The sequence below is a fragment of the Mobula birostris genome, chromosome 14 (assembly GCF_030028105.1).
Source record: "Mobula birostris isolate sMobBir1 chromosome 14, sMobBir1.hap1, whole genome shotgun sequence".
Lineage (NCBI taxonomy): Eukaryota > Metazoa > Chordata > Chondrichthyes > Myliobatiformes > Myliobatidae > Mobula > Mobula birostris.
The window spans coordinates 21,764,447-21,784,706 of record NC_092383.1 but is presented as its reverse complement, the minus strand read 5'-3'; the positions used below and the strand labels follow the sequence as shown (position 1 = coordinate 21,784,706).

Genomic DNA, 20,260 nt, shown 5'->3' with positions numbered 1-20,260 from the left:
CATCACTCCAAGTAACTTTTGCAGTTGAATATATCAATAAGCTTGAAAGAGTGTAGAGAAAATTTGCAAGGATTTATTGTGATACAGTGTGGAACAGGGTTTTCTGGCTCTTGGAGCCACGCTGTCCTGCAAGCCTTGATTGAACCCTAGACTAATCACAGGATAATTCACAATGATCAATTAACCTTCCAACCGGTACATCTTTGGACTGTGGGAGGAAACCAGAGCACTTGGAGAAAACCCACTCAGTCACGGGAAGAACCGTGACCCTTACGGGCAAACTCCTTACGGGCAGCAGCAGGATATTGAGCAATGCACAGAAAAGTGCTGGAGGAACACAGTGAGCCAGGGAGCATCTATATTGGGGAATAAAGAGTCAACATTTCAGGCTACAACCTTTCATCAGGACTGAGAAGAAAGGGTGCAGACGTCAGAATAGGAAGGTAAGAGAGGGAAAGGACTATAATCTGGTAGGTGATAGGTGAAGTGAGGTGAAAGGGAAGATGGGCAAGTGGGAATGAAGTAAGAAGCTGGGAAGTGATAGGTAAAGAACTGAAGAAGAAGGAATCTGATTGGAGAGGACAGTGGACCATGGCAGAAAGGAGAATGAGAACAATGATGTTGCCAGGACTTGCTGATCTGAGTTATAGTGTAAGGGTGAATAGGTTAGCACACTTTTACCTAGAGTGCAGAAGAATGGACGGAACTCTTATAGATGTATACAAAATATGGAAGGTATAGATAGGGTGAATGCATGCAGGTCTTTTCACTTCAGGTTGGTTGAGGCTAGAACTAGCGCTCATAGGTTTTGTGTGAAAGGTGAAAAAACCTCAGGGGAACTTGAGGGGCAACTTCTTCACTCAGGGGGTAGTGTAATTGTAGAATATGCCAGCAGAAATGGTGGATGCAGGTTCATTTAAAAGAAATTTGATAGGTACATGCCTGGGAGAGGTATGATGGGCAATGATCTGGGTGCAGGTAGATGGGACAAGCTGAAGATTGGGCTAGCATCAACTGGATGGGCTGATGGGCCTGTTTCTCTGCTGTAGTGCTCTATGACTCTAAATATTATTATTGTACCTGCCTCAACCACATCCCCCTAGCTGCTCATTCCATTTATACACTTCACTCTGTGAGAATAATCTACTCCTCAGGTTCCTTTTAAACCCCTTTTCAGTAGTTATTGATTCCCCTTCTTTGGGTGCATTGTGTGCATTCAGCATATCGTTAACATGCAGCTCACTAGAAAATTGTAGTGCTGGTATATGCAAATTCTGGAGTGGAAATAAGCGCTAATGTTCCAGGCTCGGGAGTTGACCTGTATTTAATATGCAAGGTCCTTAATATGCTGTCTCTTTTTCTACGTTTAACACATCCGGCCTTTCACATTCATTTCCCTTGCGGAACAGCCTGACCTCATTTGGGTGGTCCCAAGTGTGTGCCTGCAGAATTTATGAGGCAGGCACCCTGAAGATCATTCATAGGAAAGTAAACCTAATTGGACAGTTCTGGCTCTCTCCTGTGTAAGTTAATGCACATTGGAGTCAGTCATCTGCAGTGGCGGCAAAGTTTCCTTCCTGCTTGCTTTAGAGGGGCGGGAGGATGGGATGAGAAGAGAGAGATCCAATTGAAGAGCTAGCACTGCATTGTTCTGATGGGCTGAGTGTCCTCGATGCTGTCATTTCCATGTTTCTAGAAAATTTTAAAGAGTTGCATCCTGGAATTCTCTTTAACATTTCCAGCGGTTTGGACAACAAGTGCTCTGTGTATCCACTGACCTTTGATAAAAATGAGTCCATGGCGGCCAAAAAGAAATCGGTTGCGATGCACACGAACTATCTATCTGCTTGCAGCTTCACTAATTCTGACATGCAGGTAAGACTCCGCTTTAAATCAGAATAATGTTTCCTTAAGGCAAACTGCAAAGTTGGGAATTTGAAAACTGAAGCAGAAAATGCAAGGGAAACTCAGCAAGTCAGGAAGTTGAGGTTTCACGTTGACCAAATCTGAGGGCCACCGACTCGCTCCTCTCCTCAGATGCCGACTGACCTGCTGAGTAGTCCGAGCACTTTCTGTTCTTGCTAATTGTAGAGCTTGGGGATCTTTATCCAGTCAAGCTTACAGCGCTTCCAGTTCCAGAGCTGGGGGAAAAGGCATCGGGAAATAAAAGTCAAGGTCAAAGAAAGGGACTTGGGTCCACTGAGAATCAGAATTCCACCATTCTATTTTTCCTAATGCCCAATCCAGCCCCTTCAGAACATCCAAATATTTGGATATTTCTGCCTCTGGGGGATCCTTTCCACCCATTGAGACTCTGGATACAGAGGTTCTTTGTTGTTTTAAAAGCGTTCCCTCATATAAATCAAGCCATACTTTCCTGGTTTGTTCGGAAGTCGTACCCAAGGTTTGATCCATCCGTGGGAAAGATGCAAGGGCCTGTGTCACAGTTCATCCCGAGCAGCCTCATAACAGAGGGCTATCTGATCCATGGCCTTCCCTGGGGCACGCGCAGAGATGGACATCAAGCGCGGCTGGAAGATCGTCAGCTCGGTGAAAGGTGCCCTGTGGGCTGCCAGAACATTGAGATGTCCGTGGAGGAATGCTGCCGGGAGGCACTTTCCGAGCTGCTGGAGCACGTCCAGAGGGACGCGCGGAAACTTGGTGCAGCCACTGCAAGGGCTCTGTGGGGATGGACCACAGTATAGGCTTCTTCCACTACTGGGCAGAGAGGGGCTGGGTTGGGTGAGGAAGCCCCTCAGTTATTGTGGTAGTCGATCCCCCCGGGGGTGGGGTGGGGTGGACATGAGTGGCAACAGTGCTGTAGGCTTGAGAGATGAAATAGAACATGACTTAAAAGGTATTGCATGGTTTACTGTTGTGAATAATTTTCGTGATTGTGGATAAAGTTTATTTTGGTATTTCAAAAAATATTCGAGTATCGTGCGGGACTTGGTGCAGCCGCTCCTTAATGTATTTTCTGACCCACCTCTGTGCCACCTACTCCTACTGCTTCCCGAGTTTGCTGCTGTCGTGACTGTACGTTTAGTAGGATTGGCTTTGCTATCCCAGTCACTAACAGGGCTTGGAAATGGAAGAGTTCAATGCAAACTGCAGGACAGTCGTGCTCAGCCTGGGCTTGGCCCCTCCTGTTTTGAAGCTACTGCTCTCTGAATACACCCTGCTTTTCACAGAGACGTGCGAGGCTATGGAGCCGTACGTTCATTCATTCAGACGCAGCGTGGAGTAGGCCCTTCCGGCCCTTTGAACTGCGACGCCCAGCGACCCCCGCTTTAACCTTAGCTTAATCACAGGACAGTTCACAATGACCAATTAGCCTGCCAACTGGTGCATCTTTGAAGTGTGGGAAGAAACCCACGTGGTCACGGGGAGAACGTGCAGACAGCGCCGGGAATATACAGCGTGGAGATAGGTCCTTCAGTCCACTGAACCCGTGCTGGCTAGCAAGCAGCCATTTGCTCTAATTGTGCACGAGTTTCCATTTTATTCTCTGCACCTTCCTATCAGCTCCCACCGCTGCACACTAGGGAGAATTTGCAGCAACTGATTAAGCTGCCAACCGCAACGACTTTGGGATGTGAAAGAAAACTGGAGCATGGTGGGGGGGGGGAGAGGGAGGGGGGAAGGGGGGAAGCATGGACACTGCAAAATCCTTACAGATAGAATCCAAAGTTAGCACGGAACCTGCGTCACTGAGCTAGGCAGTAGCTCTATTCACTGCACTGCTACGTCCTTCTTCATACCCAAGATAAAAGCCTTTCAAAAATTCAGTTCAATACTCTTATCATTTGCTGGTCCTGTCTTTAACTGATCTTAGCCGAGTGTCTTGGGCAGTTTTTTTTGCCATTGAAACCTGCTGTGGCTGAACAGCCCTGAGGATTTTTGTTTTTGGTTTACCGAGCCTGTGTTTCATTGAGAAACTTCACTGTGTTTCAGAATGCGTTGCAGAAAGCCCAGGTGCCCAGTGTTTTTGCTTTCAATGTTTTCAATGTAGCCAGCAGAGCCTGAGTTTCCTCTCTACCTCAGGGTACACACCACCTGGCTTAACGTTTTGCAGAAAAAGAAGGTATTCAAAAGATTCATTATGCTGCCATTCTCCATCCCAATCATAATTATGCACTCCGGAGATTATATTTCAAATATATTTACCCGACTCACTTCAATCCCCCTTAAGCCATAAGATCATAACACAAAGGAGCAGAATTAGGCTAATTCGGCCCATCGAGTCTGTACCACCATTCCATCATGGCTGATCCCGGATCCCACTTAACCCCTTTAGTTTAATTCAGAAATGGTTCCCAGGAGAGGTGGCTTTTAGTGGTGTGACAGGCCATGTGGCAGGTTTATGTGAGGCCCTCCGAGCAGTAAACTCTGCCAGCGCTGTGAAGTGCGATGTGGCGATCTTTGTGCGCCTTGTGAAAGCCAAATGATATGTTAGTTCACTCCTGCCCTTGCGGAAGAAGGAGAGGACTTTGGCTGGCTTGTGGATATTGGTGAGGTGGAGGGGTGAGATTGTGGGATTGGGGCAGGGAGAGGGTTGGACTGCGATTCAGTGGAGACAAGGCTAATCCTGAGCAGACTGGACCAGGATTGGGGTATGGTTGTTTGGAATGATGACTGAGTGGAAGGGATGGATAAAGATGGGTTGGAAAGGTGGACCAAAGACAAACTAGGCTGATGGGTGGAATCAAACACTTAAAACAAACCTTAAATAAGAACTTATTTTAAACAATGGATGCCACAGACTTGCTGCCATTGCACCGGGGAATGTCAGGCCCTTTTGAACCACCCGGGCTTGCTTCAGCGTTTAAAACTCTGCCTTTTGTTTACACAGGACAATTTTTTTTTGCAAGTGACACCAGAGGGTGTGTTGCACGTAGTTTGATATTGATGTGCGATCCCAGAAGCTGTTTGCAGTGCAGTGTTGGATACACGGAGAACCAGGAACAAAAGTCTGGATGGGTGCCTTTGGTACTCTGTGTCTCTACCATTGTACCAATTAGGTTTTTGATAACTTTCCTGACATTGCAAACAAGAATACTGCACTACATGGTAGGATTTGTAAGGTGAGCTATTATAATCCCTTTTGAAAGATTCTTGGCAGGAGATAGAAGTTTGATATTTTATAAACACGAGATTATGCAGTGCTGGAAATCCAGGGAAACTCAGCAAGTCGGGCAATATCTAAGGAGAGCAGTAGAGTCGATACTTCAGCCTGAGAGGAAGGGAGGGGAAGGCAAAATAAGAAGTTTGAGGAAGGAGAAGGTGATCGGTCAGGCCAGGTGAAGGAGACAGTAGCAGGTTGGGTGAGCGTAGATGAAGTATGAAGTGAGAAGCCGGGAGGTGAGTGGTGGAAAAGGTAAAGGCCTGAAGAAGAAGGAATCTGGTAGGAGAGGAGAACGGACCATGGGAAAAAGGGAAGGAGGAGGGGCTTGAGAGAAGGGTGAGGGGCTCTAGAGGGAGGTGAGAAGAAGAGACAAGGTAAGAGGGAAACCAAAATGGGAATGGAAAAGGAGAGAAGTGGGGAGGGAAGAAACTACCAGAAGTTGGAGAAATCGATATTCATGATGCCAGGTTTAACTTGCTTGTTCCACCTTCCAGAATGTAGGACTCTCTTCCACTCATCTGTTGAAGTGAATTCAATAAACATTTTTGCTCAAGTTCTTCTGCTCCTTTCCCTTTAAGCAATTAGACCAGGTCACGTGTTAGTGCAGGAATGACCATGGAATGCTGGTTTTAGGTGTAAAAGCGTACTTTGCCATCTGGGCTAGGCCACCAACAGTTTCCACAGCTCACCAGTGTCCATTCACATGCTAATTGCCAGAGCACACTTTGGGAAACCACCCCTAGCAAGTATCACTGTGACAGCGTCGAGACTGACCTCTTAAAGCTGACGTATCTGAATTGACTCGCTGTTCCCTCTAAGCTGTGCAGGTGCACAGCCGCGCTGTAACGGAAATGTTCCGGCGCACGTAGCAGTTGTTGCCAAGCAGTTGGAACTTTATATAATGTTTTATTAATATGCCGCACAGTTTTCAGGCCATGTAAAACTTTCCTGCTTAGAGCAATGGTTGATCTGCTCAGCTGTAAAGATATTTAGAGGGATCATTGCTTGGGTGCCTCATTGGTCCTGTGGACTGGAGGTGATTTACAACAGACTGGCCAATACTTACATCACCAAAAATTATAGGTTATCTGGGCGTTACCATGTTTGTGGAAACTTCCTGGTCAAAATCCATTACATTTCCCTCAGCACATCAATCACATTCCAAAATGTCTTTCATTGTCAGGGGATGTCCAGAAGCCATGAATGGTGCTCTGTGAATTAAAGATTTTGTAGCATTTTTCCTTTTGTGTGACTCCTATCGTCAGTGGCGGTGTCTGATCTAAATTATTCTTACCGGATTTTACTGGTGTGCCTCTGATCAGGAGAAGCAGCTCAGGATGGAGAAGGGCAATTAAATAATTAACAAACATTTTCTGTTCATGTGTCTTTAACTGTTTTAGAAGGTGATGTTTGATGAGGAGAACTCACCTCTTTCCTTCTCTGAAGAGTGAGGGGTAATTGACAGGTTTCATAGACATTTGCAGTTTTTGCAAAACAAACCTGTACTTATGCATTTATGTGTAACAAATATAATGGCTATCAAATTCCATCAAGCAGAGTGTTTACTGGGTGCCGTTGATTGATTTTGAAGTTCATTTGTGGTTTGCCATATGAATAACATGTTCGCACACGAAGAAAATTTAGCATTGATGTAGAAAGACATGTGATATGCTATTGCTGCTGCTTTCTTGGCACTGACACCAGCAAAATGAACTGTTGTGTTCTCACAGAAAAAGCAGATGGAAGGAAATGTCCTTGGGCAAGAGCTCAAGGGCTAATCCTTTCTTGAGCAGCCTCTGGTATGTTCAGGACTGAAGGAGACATTTCCAGGGGACTATTTGCCTTGAACTTTGGAGGTGAGGTCTTCTGGTAATGTTAGAGAAAGATCCTAACCTTTCTGATGATTCCACTTTGTGTCCATCTGCATGATGCCCAACTGTTTGGGACCATTCTCCCATCATTCTCAATGAAAGGTGAAAATAACCTAGATAAGCTAGTTGGTAGTGGTTGCCCGTGACAACAAGCACTTTGAGAACTCCTGGCATGGCAGATGTCCTGCATAGAAGTTTCAAACATACATCACGTGGCTTTTGACATCAATGTTGTGCACCTGTTGTGCGCAAGTGCATTACACACACAGATAAAACCATGATACAACTTCAGAGTTTGTATTTCTTGTGTAACAGTGGTGCTAGAAAGTTTGTGAACCCTGTAGAATTTTCTCGGTTTCTGCATAAACATGATCTAAAATATGATCCGAACACTTAAGTCCTAAACCTTAGTAAAGAGAACCCAATTAAATTAATAACACAAAAACATTATACTTGTTCATTTATTTATTGAGAAAAATTATCCAATATTACATGTATTGGTTGGAAAAAGTATGTGAACCTCTGAAGTAATGCCTTCTACAAAAGCAATTTGGAGTCAGGTGTTCCAAACAATGAGATGAGATTGGAAGTGTGGGTAAAGGTGCCCTGCTCTATAAAAAAGGCTTATAATGCCAAGTTACTGACAGAGTCTGCTCTTCTCAAGAAAGATCTGTTTATGTGCACCATGCCTCGATCAAAACGACTTTCGGAGGACCTTAGAAGAAGAATTGTAGAGATGCATGAAGCTGGAAAAGGCTACTTTAGCGTTTCTAAAGACCTGAGTGTTCATCAGTCCACAATAAGAGAAATTGTCTACAAATGGAGTACTGTTGCTACTCTCCCTAGGAGAGGGCGTCCTGCAAAGATCACACCAAGAGCACAACGTGCAATGCTGAAGGAGGTGAAAAAGAATCCAAGTGTAACAGCAAAAGGCTGCAGAGATCTTCATAACTTGCTAAAGTCTCTGTTCATGTGTCCACTATAAGAAAAACACAGTGAGAATGGTGGTCGTGGAAGGACACCATGGCGGAAACCACTGCTCTCCAAAAAAAACATTGCTGCACATCTCAAGTTTGCAAAAGACCACCATCTGGGACAGTGTTCTATGGAAAGATGAGACAAAAGTTGAACTTTTTGGCAGAAATGCACGTTGCTATCTTCAGAGAAAAAAAGGGCACTGCACACCAACAGCAAAACTTCATCCAACTGTGAAGCATGGTGGAAGGAGCATCATGGTTTGGGGGTGCTTTTCTGTCTTACAACCTGGACAGCTTGTAATCATTGAAGGAGCAATGAATTCAAAATTGTATCAAGACATTTTACAGGGGAATGTCAGGGTAGCAGTCCACCACTCGAAGCTTAATAGATGTTGGATAATGCAACAGGACAATGATCTGAAAGACAAGAGTAAATCAACAACAGAACTGTTCAAAACGAAGAAAATTTGTGTTTTGGAATCGCCGAGTCAAAGTCCTGACCTAAATCCTGTAGAAATAATGTGGAAAGACCTGAAGAAGCTGTTCAGGCAAGGCAGCCCAGCAACATCTCAGAGATGAAGCAGTTTTGTAAGGGGGAATAGCTTAAAATTTGTCCAAGTCGATGTGCAGGATTGATCAACAGTTACTGGAAACATTTGGTTGAAGTTATTGCAGTACAAGGGGGTCACAGCAATTAAGTATAATTTTGTGTGATATTTATTTAATTGGGTTCTCTTTATCTCATTTTAGGGCTTTAATGATGATCTGTTCACATTTTAGGTTACATTTATGCAGAAATAGAATAATTATACAAGGTTCACAAACCTTCTAGCACCACTGTAGGATCTAAAAGTTACAGCTGTCTCTGCATACAAAAATTGCTGCCCACAGTCCTAGAGTTAATTGACACAAGCCCCATTTGTAGTGTGATTTCTGTGTACCATTCCTATCTTTTAGAATTTATAAATCAGTGACTTGTGTGCCTTTGAACACAACCCATTTCTGGAAGGAAGTGATGTTTGCATGGTAGAGCTAGTATTTTGAACTCTGCCTCTGAAATTCAGGCACCATATTGCATGGTCTGTGCAAAAGATGGGAGTGAATTATTTATTTAGGCATCCATTAGTCTCATGCGACCATGGATTTGCGCCTTGGAAAGTTTCCAGGGCGCAGGCCTGGGCAAGGTTTTATGGAAGACCGGCAGTTGTCCATGCTGCAAGTCTCCCCTCTCCACACCACCGATGTTGTCCAAGGGAAGGGCAGTAGGGCCGATACAGCTTGGCACTGGTGTCGTCGCAGAGCAACGTGTGGTTAAGTGCCTTGCTCAAGGACACAACACGCTGCCTCAGCTGAGGCTTGAACTAGCGACCTTCAGATCACTAAACCAACACTTGGCCACGCGCCAACACACCGAATGGAGTTAGACTTAAGTGAATGAAATGGACAAAATGGAGGAAAGAGGGAATGAGAGACAAAAGTGGGGGAGGAATGAAATTTAAGTAAAGGAGATCCTTAAGGAAAAACACAGAAAAGGGGAAGGGAGCAAAAGTGCAAAGATAATGAGAAAGAAAATGAAGGAAGAAAGCAAGGGAAATGAAGGAGAATAGTGTCAGATGACTTGCTGTTGAAGCTAAACCACTTGCAATATTTATGAGGCAATTAGATAAATACCAGAATAGTAAAATATTAAAGAATTCAGTTTAAAAAAAGGAAGCATCAATTTGAAGAGGCATTTCCATTTGGAAGCTAGCGCCAGCACTGACTAATTGTCTTGAAATTCATGGTTGGTCAGTGGCACTAAATGTGTTATATCACTGGTCTGAATCAATGAGTTCCAGACAATCACTGATGAGAATTCTCAGCTGGTTTAGCTTTAATAAACAGCAAATGAATTTCTAGGCAACGCGATCTCCCTTGTAATGGGCATTTCAGTATTTTTGTCAGCTTAGCCACAACTATGAGCACTAATTTTCTCCATCAATTATCGCACAAAACGTTTAGAACAGTGTTGTCACTAGAGCCCAAATGGTAGTTTAGCATTTAAAAAAAGGTGAATTGTGACTAGAGTTAATAGACTAGACAGTGGGGAGTTGTACATGGAAGAATTCTGCTCATAAGAATGACCTTTCTCATAAATCTTTTTGACTTAATCACTCCTGAGCTACATTCCTTTAAGCTTTAGTTTCCCACTGAACATCTGGCCACCTTTTTGCTTAAGTGAGCTATGCTATAAAATATTTAGTACAAGGTCCATTTACTGTAGGATGTAATTATTGTTCTGCATTTTGCCTTTGCTCGTCCATTTGATAACAGCACAATCTTCCTCAGGACATGTTCATAGGCTTCTCTGTTCTTGCTGTTGTACATTGATGGCTCTGAAGTCAGTTGTCATGGTAGCAGCTAAAAGTGTAAGATGTATCTGGAGACAACTGCTGTGAACCAGTGTGGTGGAGAAAATAAGAGGCTGATTTAATCAGTCCTGAGGGTTTAGAAAATTAATCTTGGTGAGTTATTATCCAGATAATTCACTGCAAAATGTTCAAATGTTGAGCACTATTCTAAAATTATATGCCTATATTCTGGCAAAAATAATCATAATTATTGCAAATCTCTAATCCTGTACATGAGGCTCTGTTCATTCATGGCTGTTTACAGAGAAGATAAAAATACATTTCTGAGTTTTCTCAATGGAGGCGACCCTTGATGTGTGCACAGATATAAAGTATTCAGTGAATAAAAATCAAAGAAACTGCAGCTGCAGAAGTTATGAAATAAAACAGAAAATGTTGGAAACACACAAAATAAGGTGGAGGAAGGAACTGAGCGGGTCAGACTATGGTGATCAATAAACAGTCGACGTTTCAGGCTGAGAGAAGGGTTCTGGCCAGAAATGTCGGCCCTCCCTGGATGCTCCCTGACCTGTTGAGTTCTTCCAGCATTTTGTGTGTATTACTCAGAACCAGCATTATAAGAATCTCTTACGTTATAAGAATGCTAGAAACACTGAAAGGTCAGGGTGCATCTGTGGAAAGAGGAGTGGGGTTAATGTTCCAGGTCAAAGACTCTACGGCTAAAATGTAAAATCTTTATTGATCCATTGATTGATTGATTGGAATAGGTCCTTCTGGCCCAATGAGCTGCATTTTCCAGCAACCCACCTATTTAACACGAGCCTGGTCGCAGGGCAATTTATAATCACCACCAATCAGCCTACGAACTGGTAGGTCTTTGAACTGTGGGAGTAAATTGGAGCACCCAGAGGAAACCCACTAGGGCATCGTGTGGTAAAGTGGAGATCTCCGTGATCTTGGAACACGAACTGCAGGCTCAAGCTGATGAGCTGAGTTTCCTCTGTTTGCTAAGCAGTACAGGGTTGAGGTGTGAAAATCTGCAAATGCTGGAAGTCCAAGTAACACACATAAAGTGCTGCAGGGACTCAGCAGGCCAGGCAACACCTATGGAAAAGAGATGCTTTTGGTTGACGTTTTGGGCTGCAACCCTTCTTCAGAACTCGGGGGCAGGGGAAACAGGGTTGATATCAAAAGAACTTGGGCCAGCAGTGTGTCTTCAGCATGAAGCTGGTTCTGGAGATCCTTCACTGCAACTGTTGCATTGATAGAGAGGGGAAAGTTGACCAGTTAAAGAGTGTCTCACTAGATGGCACATGTGTACAGGAAATGGTAGCAGTGGTTCTCGTTCTCTCTCTCTCTCTCTCTCTCTCTCTCTCTCGCTCTCTCTCTCTCTCTCTCTCTTCCCCCCCTCTCTCTCTCCCCCTCTCCCCCTCTCTCCCTCTCTCCCTCTCTCCCTCTCTAGAAGATGATGTGGGTGGAAAGAATTTGCAGTTCTACAAAACCCAGTCATATGACTGGGGACATTCCAAGTGCATCATTCCTGCTTGAGGTGCGGCCCAGAACTGCATACAGAGCATAAATCATAATTAAGTGAAACCTTGTCTAAAAATGAAAGTGCCCTCCAACACCGTGTTTATTATGTTGATAATTAGTTTTACTTAACGCCTCTGGAATTGACGAATATTGAATGAAAAAAATGACTTCATAAAGTTTGGAATTTCAAGAGTGAGAATGACCACCCATGTAAGCTGTGAGTAGTTCATTAAACCCATTTAGTGTACAGTAGATCATCAATCAATCGCTTCTGGGTAGACTATTAACCATTAGGAAGTGGACCCTGGCACATTCAGTGTGGCTGATGTTTGCCTATTGTCAGCCATGCAGCTAATGATGTTAGAGGTTGCCTGTGCCCATCTGATGAGCTGGTTACCTGATACCAGCACACGTCTTCACCGCTTGCTGAAGAAACTCGGGTCGACCCTTGACAATCGTTATGAGGTCACAAGGAGATCAGAAGGACATTGCCCAGGCCTTGGCAGCTGAAAGGCCTCCAGCTTCACTTTACAATGCTCGTTACTACGGGAGCTCCCTGCCGAGATCATAGCTTTCCTTGCCCGATCTGTGATAAGAGGCAGGAAGCTATCACTAGTTTTCGGATGCAGGAGACAATTGGACCAATTCATCCAGTGAATTGGTGGGAGTAGGGCGTGGAGGGAGTACACTCCTGCTATGACGATAGCCTCTTCGGCTGTTGTTCAGTAGTTGCCTGGGGAAAGTCTTCTCGGGGGAGGCTGGAGACCCAGAGGCCTGTCCTGGAGTGGGAGGACTGTCTATGTTTGTGAGTGGCTGGGTCGGATGGAGCAAAAGGACCTATTTTGCTCGTTGTTTTGTTGCTAGTTGTGTTCTGTGTTGTTCATTGTGGGCATGGGATGTTCAAAGTAAATTTGTTATCAAAGTACCTATACGTCACCATATACAACCCTGAGATTTGTTTTCTTGCAAGTGTTCACAATGAATCTAAAAGACACAGTAGGATCAGTGAAAGGCTGCTTCTTACAGGAGGGGCAGGTAATCAGTGTGCAAAAAACAACAAACTGTTCAAACGCAAAAGGATAATAATTATCATAAATAAAGAAGCCATAAATATTGAGAACATGAGATGGAATCCTTGAAAGTGAGTCCATTGGGCTGTATCCACTATTTCTTGTAGAATCTTCTGTTCCAAGGGCATTGGTGTTTCTGTACCAGGTTGTGTGGAGTCAGTCAATATACTCTCCAGCACACATCTATAAAGTTTGTCAAGGTTTTAGATGTTATGCCAAACCTTTGCAAACTTCTAAGTCGCTGCCGCATGTTTTTCATGCTGGGGTCCAGGACGGATCCTCTGAAATGAAAACCCTGAAGAATTTAATGTTGCTGACCCTCTCCACCTCCGATGCTCTGATGAGATCTGGCTCATGGACCTCTGGTTTCCTCCTCCTGAAGTCAATAATCAACTCCTTGGTCTTGCTGACATTGAGTGAGAGGTTATTGTTGTGACACCAGTCAGCCAGATTTTCAGTCTCCCTCATTTATGCTGATTGATCACCACCTTTCATTTGGCCGACGACAGTGGTGTCATCAGAAAACTTAAATATAGCATCAGAGCTGTGCTTAGCCTCACAATCATAAGTATAAAGCGAGTAGAGCAGGTGGCTCAGCGTGCAGCCTTGCGGTGCACCTGTGCTGATGCAGATTGTGGAGGAGATGTTTTTGCCAATCTAAACTAATTGGGGTCTGCAAGTGAGGAAATCAAAGATCCAATTGCACCAATGGATATTGAGGTCTTGAAGTTTATTGATTAGCTTTGAGGAGATAATGGTATTGAATGCTGAGCTGTAGTCGCTAAAGATCATCCTGATGTATGCATCTTCACTGTCCAGATGTTTCAGGGTTGAGTGAAGAGGCAATGAAGTGGCATCTGTTGTTGGCTTATTGTGAAGGCAGGCAAATTGGAGCAGATCCAAGTCACTTCTCAGGCGGGAGTTGATACGTTTTATACTTCGTCACAGTGGATGTAAGTGCTACTGGAAGATAGTCATTGAAGCAAGTTACCTCGTTCTTCTTAGACACCGGTATAATTGAAGCTTGCCTTGAAGCAGGTGGGTACCTCAGACTGCTTAAGCGAGCGGTAAAAGATCTTGGTTGTGATGCTAGGATACAATTACGTGATTAAATTCAAGTGTACAGCTTAGCATGGAAATGCTGATGGATTGCCTTGTTTACCTTTGGAAAAGGAAATACCCGAAATATTTACAAAAGAGAACATTCCTCCTGACGTATTCTCCCTAATGCAAATCGAAAGGCATACAGGGCAGAGAAAATCCAAAGGAAAACCAGAAAAGACCCCACTCTGTCTCAGGTCTACATGGACACCCAAAATGGCTGGAATTTGCAGCAGGAATCCCAGTTCCCCAATTTTAACCAGTGCCACGATGAACTTGCCCTTGACGGGGGTTGCCTTATGTGGGGATTGAGAGTTGAAGTGTTGGAGGAGATATGTGCTGGTCATCTGGGCATGGTTAAAGTGAAAGCGATGGCTCAAAGCTTTGTCTGGTGGCTTGGGATAGATCAGCAGATCGAGTAGCTTGCCATGCACTGTTCAGGATGACAACACATCCAGAAGATGCCAAGAGCAGTGCCTCTCCATCTCTGGGAATAGCCTGTATTGTGCTGACAGTGGGTTCATGTGGATTTTGCTGGACCATTCATGGGCAAAAATTTCTTGGTAGCTTTGGATGTAGCTACAAACTGGCCAGAAGTGTTCCCAATAGCCTCCACTACACCCTCGCACACTGTTGATGTGTTGTTTGATTGAGCACTCTTTGTTATTTATATAATGCATTGCAGTTTTATCTGTAAAAGTATGTAAATGGCATACAGTATGTTAACATGCCACTACGTGATATGTTAAAGTAAACAATAAACTAAAACTTGCATCTCTCAGGTCTCTTGTTTTCCTTCGAATTAGTTTTTATGTTTTGGAGTTTTATGTTCTGGGGGTGATGCCAAAGTCATTTTATCTCTTGGTGGTAAAGGTATGTATAGATCTTGGCTTGGGTTCTGCATTGTCATTTGGGGGCACCTCAGAAAGCACGGGTGATGGACACGAATGGCCTTGCTGATTAAGGACTGGCCTTTGATGATTCTGACTGCCAAGCAGGTCAACTAGAATATCTGGGGATGGAGGCTGCATTTCAGAGGGCAGTAGAACTTCAGGGGGTTTTGATTGCAAAGACAAGGTTGCACTTGCCTTCATACTGTTAACTAGCTTATTGAAAGCAGTCATGTCTGTATTTTTATTGTAGTTGATTAGGACCAGTTAGAGTCTGTTCCACCTGTTCAACTATGAGCGGAGTGGCAAGCTTCCTCTCAAATTCCATTTTGCGATCTTTCAGTTCTTCTTCCACAGACAAAACCAATCCAGTCTGTGAATCCTCCTTTAGTTTCTCCTTGTTGGCAGTGAGACAGACTGGACAGCAGTGATTTCACATCCGCATTTGCTTTTTGCAGTATTTCTAAGACATCGACCGTTTTATTAATCTCCTTATTATCTTCTCATGATGGAATAGGAGCAAAGTAGTTTGCAAGCTGTGAAACAAGATTTAGGGCCCTGTGCTCCAGACCAGCAAGTCTGTCAAGTTCCTCATGGGGTAGACCGCAAGCTACTGGAGCAACTGCCTGGTCTTCTTATGTTACTTGAAAACCAAGCTGATGCCTAGATGGAGCATTTTAGTTATCATGAGAGACTGGATAGGTTGTGCGTAGGCACATGGAATGGAAGGGTATGAAGGGTTATGGTCCAGGTGCAGTTCAATAGGACCAGGCAGATTAACAGTTCAGCGTGGTCTAGATGGGGTGAAGATACTGTGCTGTAGTTTTCTATGTCTATGAAGATTGGTCATTTTGGTGACCTCCCAAACCCATGACCTTTACCTTCAGAAGAACAAGATTAATGGTATTGGAATTGGTTTATTATTGTCACATGTACTAAGATACATTAAAAAGCTTGTCTTGCATGCTGTCAATAGAGAACAAATCATTCTACAATGCATTGAGCTAGAATAAGGTAAAACAGTAATAATGTAGAATAAAATGTAGAAGGAACCGAAAGGACCAAGACCAAAAAAAGTCCCCGTTGTATGACACAGTCCCCATTATTGGCAGTTCCTAGTTATTTTTCTTGGTAAGCTGGTGGGAAGATTGAGGAATACCTGACAGAAGTATGTAGAATTGGGAAAGCACGCAGATTCAATTGAATGATCCTGCAGAACTCTACATACCATGATTCAGATTGATTTATTACCCATACATCGATACATACAGTGAAACAAACCATTTGCGTTAACAGCCAGCACAACCAAAGATGTGCTGGAGCGGCCCACAAGTGACTCCACACGTCCTGGCGGCAAGGTAGCATGCCCACAAGGTCCAGCACAACAACGCAAGCAGCAACAACAACAAAACAGACCAAGACACCAACAGCAAATCAAGCCTCTTATCCACTCTCCCACCCAGTTATACACAGACAGGTCTCCAACCCCAGGACGGGCCACGTCCGGGTTCCCAGTCCTTCCAACCCGTGTGATGTGAGACTCACAGATGTCGGACTTCTGAGCTCCGGCCTCTGGCCCAGACTCGCGAACCTTCAGTATCTGACCTCTGGACAAGCAGACCCAAACGCATGAGAGACAAAACCAACCGTTTCAACAAGGGAGGAAAGCAGTGGCTTCACAAAATCATTATTGATATCTTACCCGCACTAGAATCCTGATGAATTTGCTAGGAATACCTGACTGACGTAAGAAAAATTCTGAGGGTTATGGATGAGGAAACTTTCCTTAACAGTAGGGGTTTCTAAAACCAGAAAGCAATGGATGTAGGAGGATCAGAGGGGAGCCTGTTCACCCAGAGAGTGGTCGGAAAGTGGACTGCCCACGTGGCTGGTGGAAGCAGGGAGCTTCACAACACCTAACAAGTATTTGGGTGTGTACTTTAATCATCAAGGCATACAGGGCTGTGAGGCAGATGTAAGAAAATGGGATCAGTACACACATGCACATGATGGTTGGCATGGAAACAGTTGTCTGAAGGGCCTGTTTCTGTGCTGTGTAACACTCTGATAATCCTACCACTCACTCGCATTAGGAGCAGTTTACAGTAACTAATTGGCCTTCCAACTAGATCAGTTTTGGGATATGGAAGGAAATGGTGGTTCTGGGAGAACGTGCAAACTCCACAGCGAACTGAGTGGCAGCAGCATTGACTCCTATTGTCAAGCTAATTTTCTAATGTGCGCTTTCATCTTGCCGGCACTGAGCTTGTCAATTTATGTTATTTTTCAGTCTTCAAAATGTTTCTATTCTCGTATTGCCCAATTTTGATTTCACCAGCCCTTTCTAATCAACGGGTCACTTCATCATGTATGAATCACTAGGGAACATACTCTTAATTAATTCAACCCACCAGGTTGGCTCAGACCGGCCTCTAGAATGGGTTCAATGAGTCCTTTGGGAAGGTGGAGCAGTGAGGTGTTGTGGGAGAAATTTTCCTATTTTCCTCAATTGGGTCTCCCAGGCAACTGTGCAAGGAAAAAAAATTGTTTATATTTTTTTAGAGTGGCTGGAAAATTTATGAAGAGAACTTGCACATTTTCCCCTGAGGCTACCTTAAGTTCACCTGGTGCATGCAGGCCATGAAGAAGAGGTCATGGGTTAAGTGTGAAAGGTTTAAGGGGAACCTGATGGGAAACTTCTTCACTGAGAAGGTTGTTAGAGTGTGGAACGAGCAGTCAGCACAAGTGGTGCATGTAAGCTCGATTTCAACGTTTAAGAGAAGTTTGGATAGGTACATGGATGGTAGAGGTATGGAGGGCTATGGTCCCAGTGCAGATCGATGGGAATAAGCAGTTTAAATGGTTCAGCATGGACTAGATGGACCAAAGAGCCTATTTCTGTGCTGTACTTGTCTATGACTCTAAGATCTCAATTCTTCCTGAAGATCCTGAAATCTTGCCAAAGTCAGAGGGCTTTCTGGTGGAGGTGCCATTATTGGATTCAGCACCCATAGGTTAAAGGAAAATATTCCTATCCCAATCATGACCCCAGCTGGCTGGTGGCGTAGTGGCATCAGCACCGGAGTTCAGAGCAAAGGCTCCTGCGTTTGAATCCAGCCGGCTCCCTTGCATGCTTTCCATCCGTGCTGGGTTGAGCATTGAGCTAGCACCTTGGCCTTGTAAAAATAAGAAAGCCTGCTAAAAAAAAACGCCCTCATGACGGCGTCCCGATGACTCCACTCGGAGTTAAGGGCTTTCTCCTTCAATCATGACACCAGTAGTGTGAAAGGGAAGTCCAGTGGATTCTGGAAATCTGAGGTAAAAACAGAAAATACTGGAAATTCTTAGCAGGTCTGGCACCATGTGTGGGAAGGGAAACAATAAATATTTCACAGGAATGTTTTTTTGATATTTATCTGTTTTTATTCCTGTTAAAATGTGTGGATATAAAACTGCAATAAAAGCTTTGAGTCACATGATGAAATCATAGATTTGAGTAGAACAACACAGATAGAGGTTATTCCCAAGTCAGATGGTACTATTTCACTGTGGATCGCACCTTCAGTCCCCTTTCCCTAGGCCTTCCCCACAGCCCTGTAGACTGCTTTCATAAGGACCTGAGCATTTCTGTTTTGAAATCCCTGACTGGGTTTAAATTTTAATGCATGTAGCTTCCGGATCATCACCACTCTGTGTAAAAGATTCCTTAAATCCCTTGTGTTGCTTTTGCCTGTCATTTGGAGCCTGTGTTCCATAGAGCCAACTACAAATGGAAACTGGTCAAACCTATCAAAACTGTATGACCTGATAAAGGGTCTCGGCCCGAAACATCAGCTCTTTACACCTTTCCACAGACGCTGCCTGACCTGCTGAGTTCCTCCAGCATGGCGTGTGTGTTACTCTGGATTTCTACTGCCTGCAGAAACTCAGGGCACCTCCACCAGAAAGCCAGCTAACTCTGGCAAAGGTTCAGGATCTTCTTGGCCTGTATGCACCAGACTAGCTCAAGGTAGCCTGAGGGGAAACTGCAAAGCTGTTATGAGCTTGTTCACCTCTGTCTAATCTTCTTTGCTTCAAAGGCAACACCCCAGCTTCCCAGCCTAAAATTGTAGCTGAAGTATCTCATCTCTGAAACCATTATAGAAAATCTACTCTGCATCTTCCTTAGAGTCTTCACATCCTTCCTAAACTGTGACAGCCAGAACCGGTGAGAGTGTTCTAGTGGTGATCCAGTGCAGTACAAAGGTTGAATACTTTTGTCCTCTGTCTCTTTCTGAAGCTGTTATGCTTTACTATCTGCGTTCTCAATGTATTCTACCTCGTTCAAAGATTTGAGCAGAAATACACTTGGGTCCCTCTGTTCCCATGCACCCTTCAGAACTGTACTCATTGCCCTGTTTGATGAAGGATCACAGACCTGAAATGCTAACTGTTCCTTTTTCCAAAGCTGCTGCCTGACTGGCTGAATCTTTCCAACATTTTCTTTTTTTTATATCTCAGATTTCCAGTATCTGCAGTTCTTTAATGTTCTTTATCCTCATTCTTTCCAATAAAGTGAATCAAAGATAAAGATTAGCTTAATTTGTCATATGCACATCAAAACATGGAAACAGGCAGTGAAATGTGTCATATGTGCCAATGATCGACTCATCTGAGGATGACAAACACCGGAAGATCTGTAGATGCTGGAAATCCAAGGTAGCACTTGCAGAATGCTGGAGGAACTCAGCTGGCCAGGCAGCATTAATGTAAAAGAGTAAGCAGTCGCTGTTTTGGCTTGACTCTTCTTCGGGGGATGACCCTTCCTTTCTAGTCCTGAAGAAGTGCCTGAAACAGCGACTGTTAACTCTCCTTCCATAGCTGCTGCCTGGCCTGCTGGTTTCCTCCAGCACTTTGTGTGTGTGTGTTACAGTCCGGAGCTGTGCTGGGAATGCTTCCGAGTGTCACCATGCTTCCAGCGGAAAAAATACCCTGTTCACAGCTCACTAACTCTTACTAATCCGTACGTCTTTGGAAGGTGGGAGGAAACCGGAACACCTGGAGGAAACCTACACAGTCATGGGGAGAACGTGCCAACTCCTTGAACCCCAATTGTTGGCACTGTAAAGCATGATGTTAGCTGCCATGCTCCCGTGCCCCCCACCATTTGGGCTTTGCCTTTCACATTCCACACTACTTCGTATTAAATTTCATTTGCAACCAACTCGCCATTTTATCTCTGTCAACGTGAATCACTGACTTTGTCACTGTTAGTCTTATCCTCAGTCGTTTAAGTTACCTGCTAATTTTTAACTTTGATCCTGAACGTCATTAATATGTGAAAGGAAAAGCATTCACCTCCA

General features: G+C 44.2%; 1 protein-coding gene across 2 annotated transcripts in view; it reads left to right on the top strand.

Moving 5' to 3' along the window:
- gnb5b (guanine nucleotide binding protein (G protein), beta 5b) overlaps positions 1 to 20,260 on the top strand; it is a 77,839-nt gene that overhangs the window by 29,698 nt on the left and 27,881 nt on the right. For both annotated transcript variants that reach the window (XM_072278212.1, XM_072278211.1), the window contains one exon: positions 1,743 to 1,875. In XM_072278212.1, coding sequence (XP_072134313.1) covers positions 1,743 to 1,875 — 133 coding nt within the window. The remainder of the gene's footprint in view (positions 1 to 1,742; positions 1,876 to 20,260) is intronic.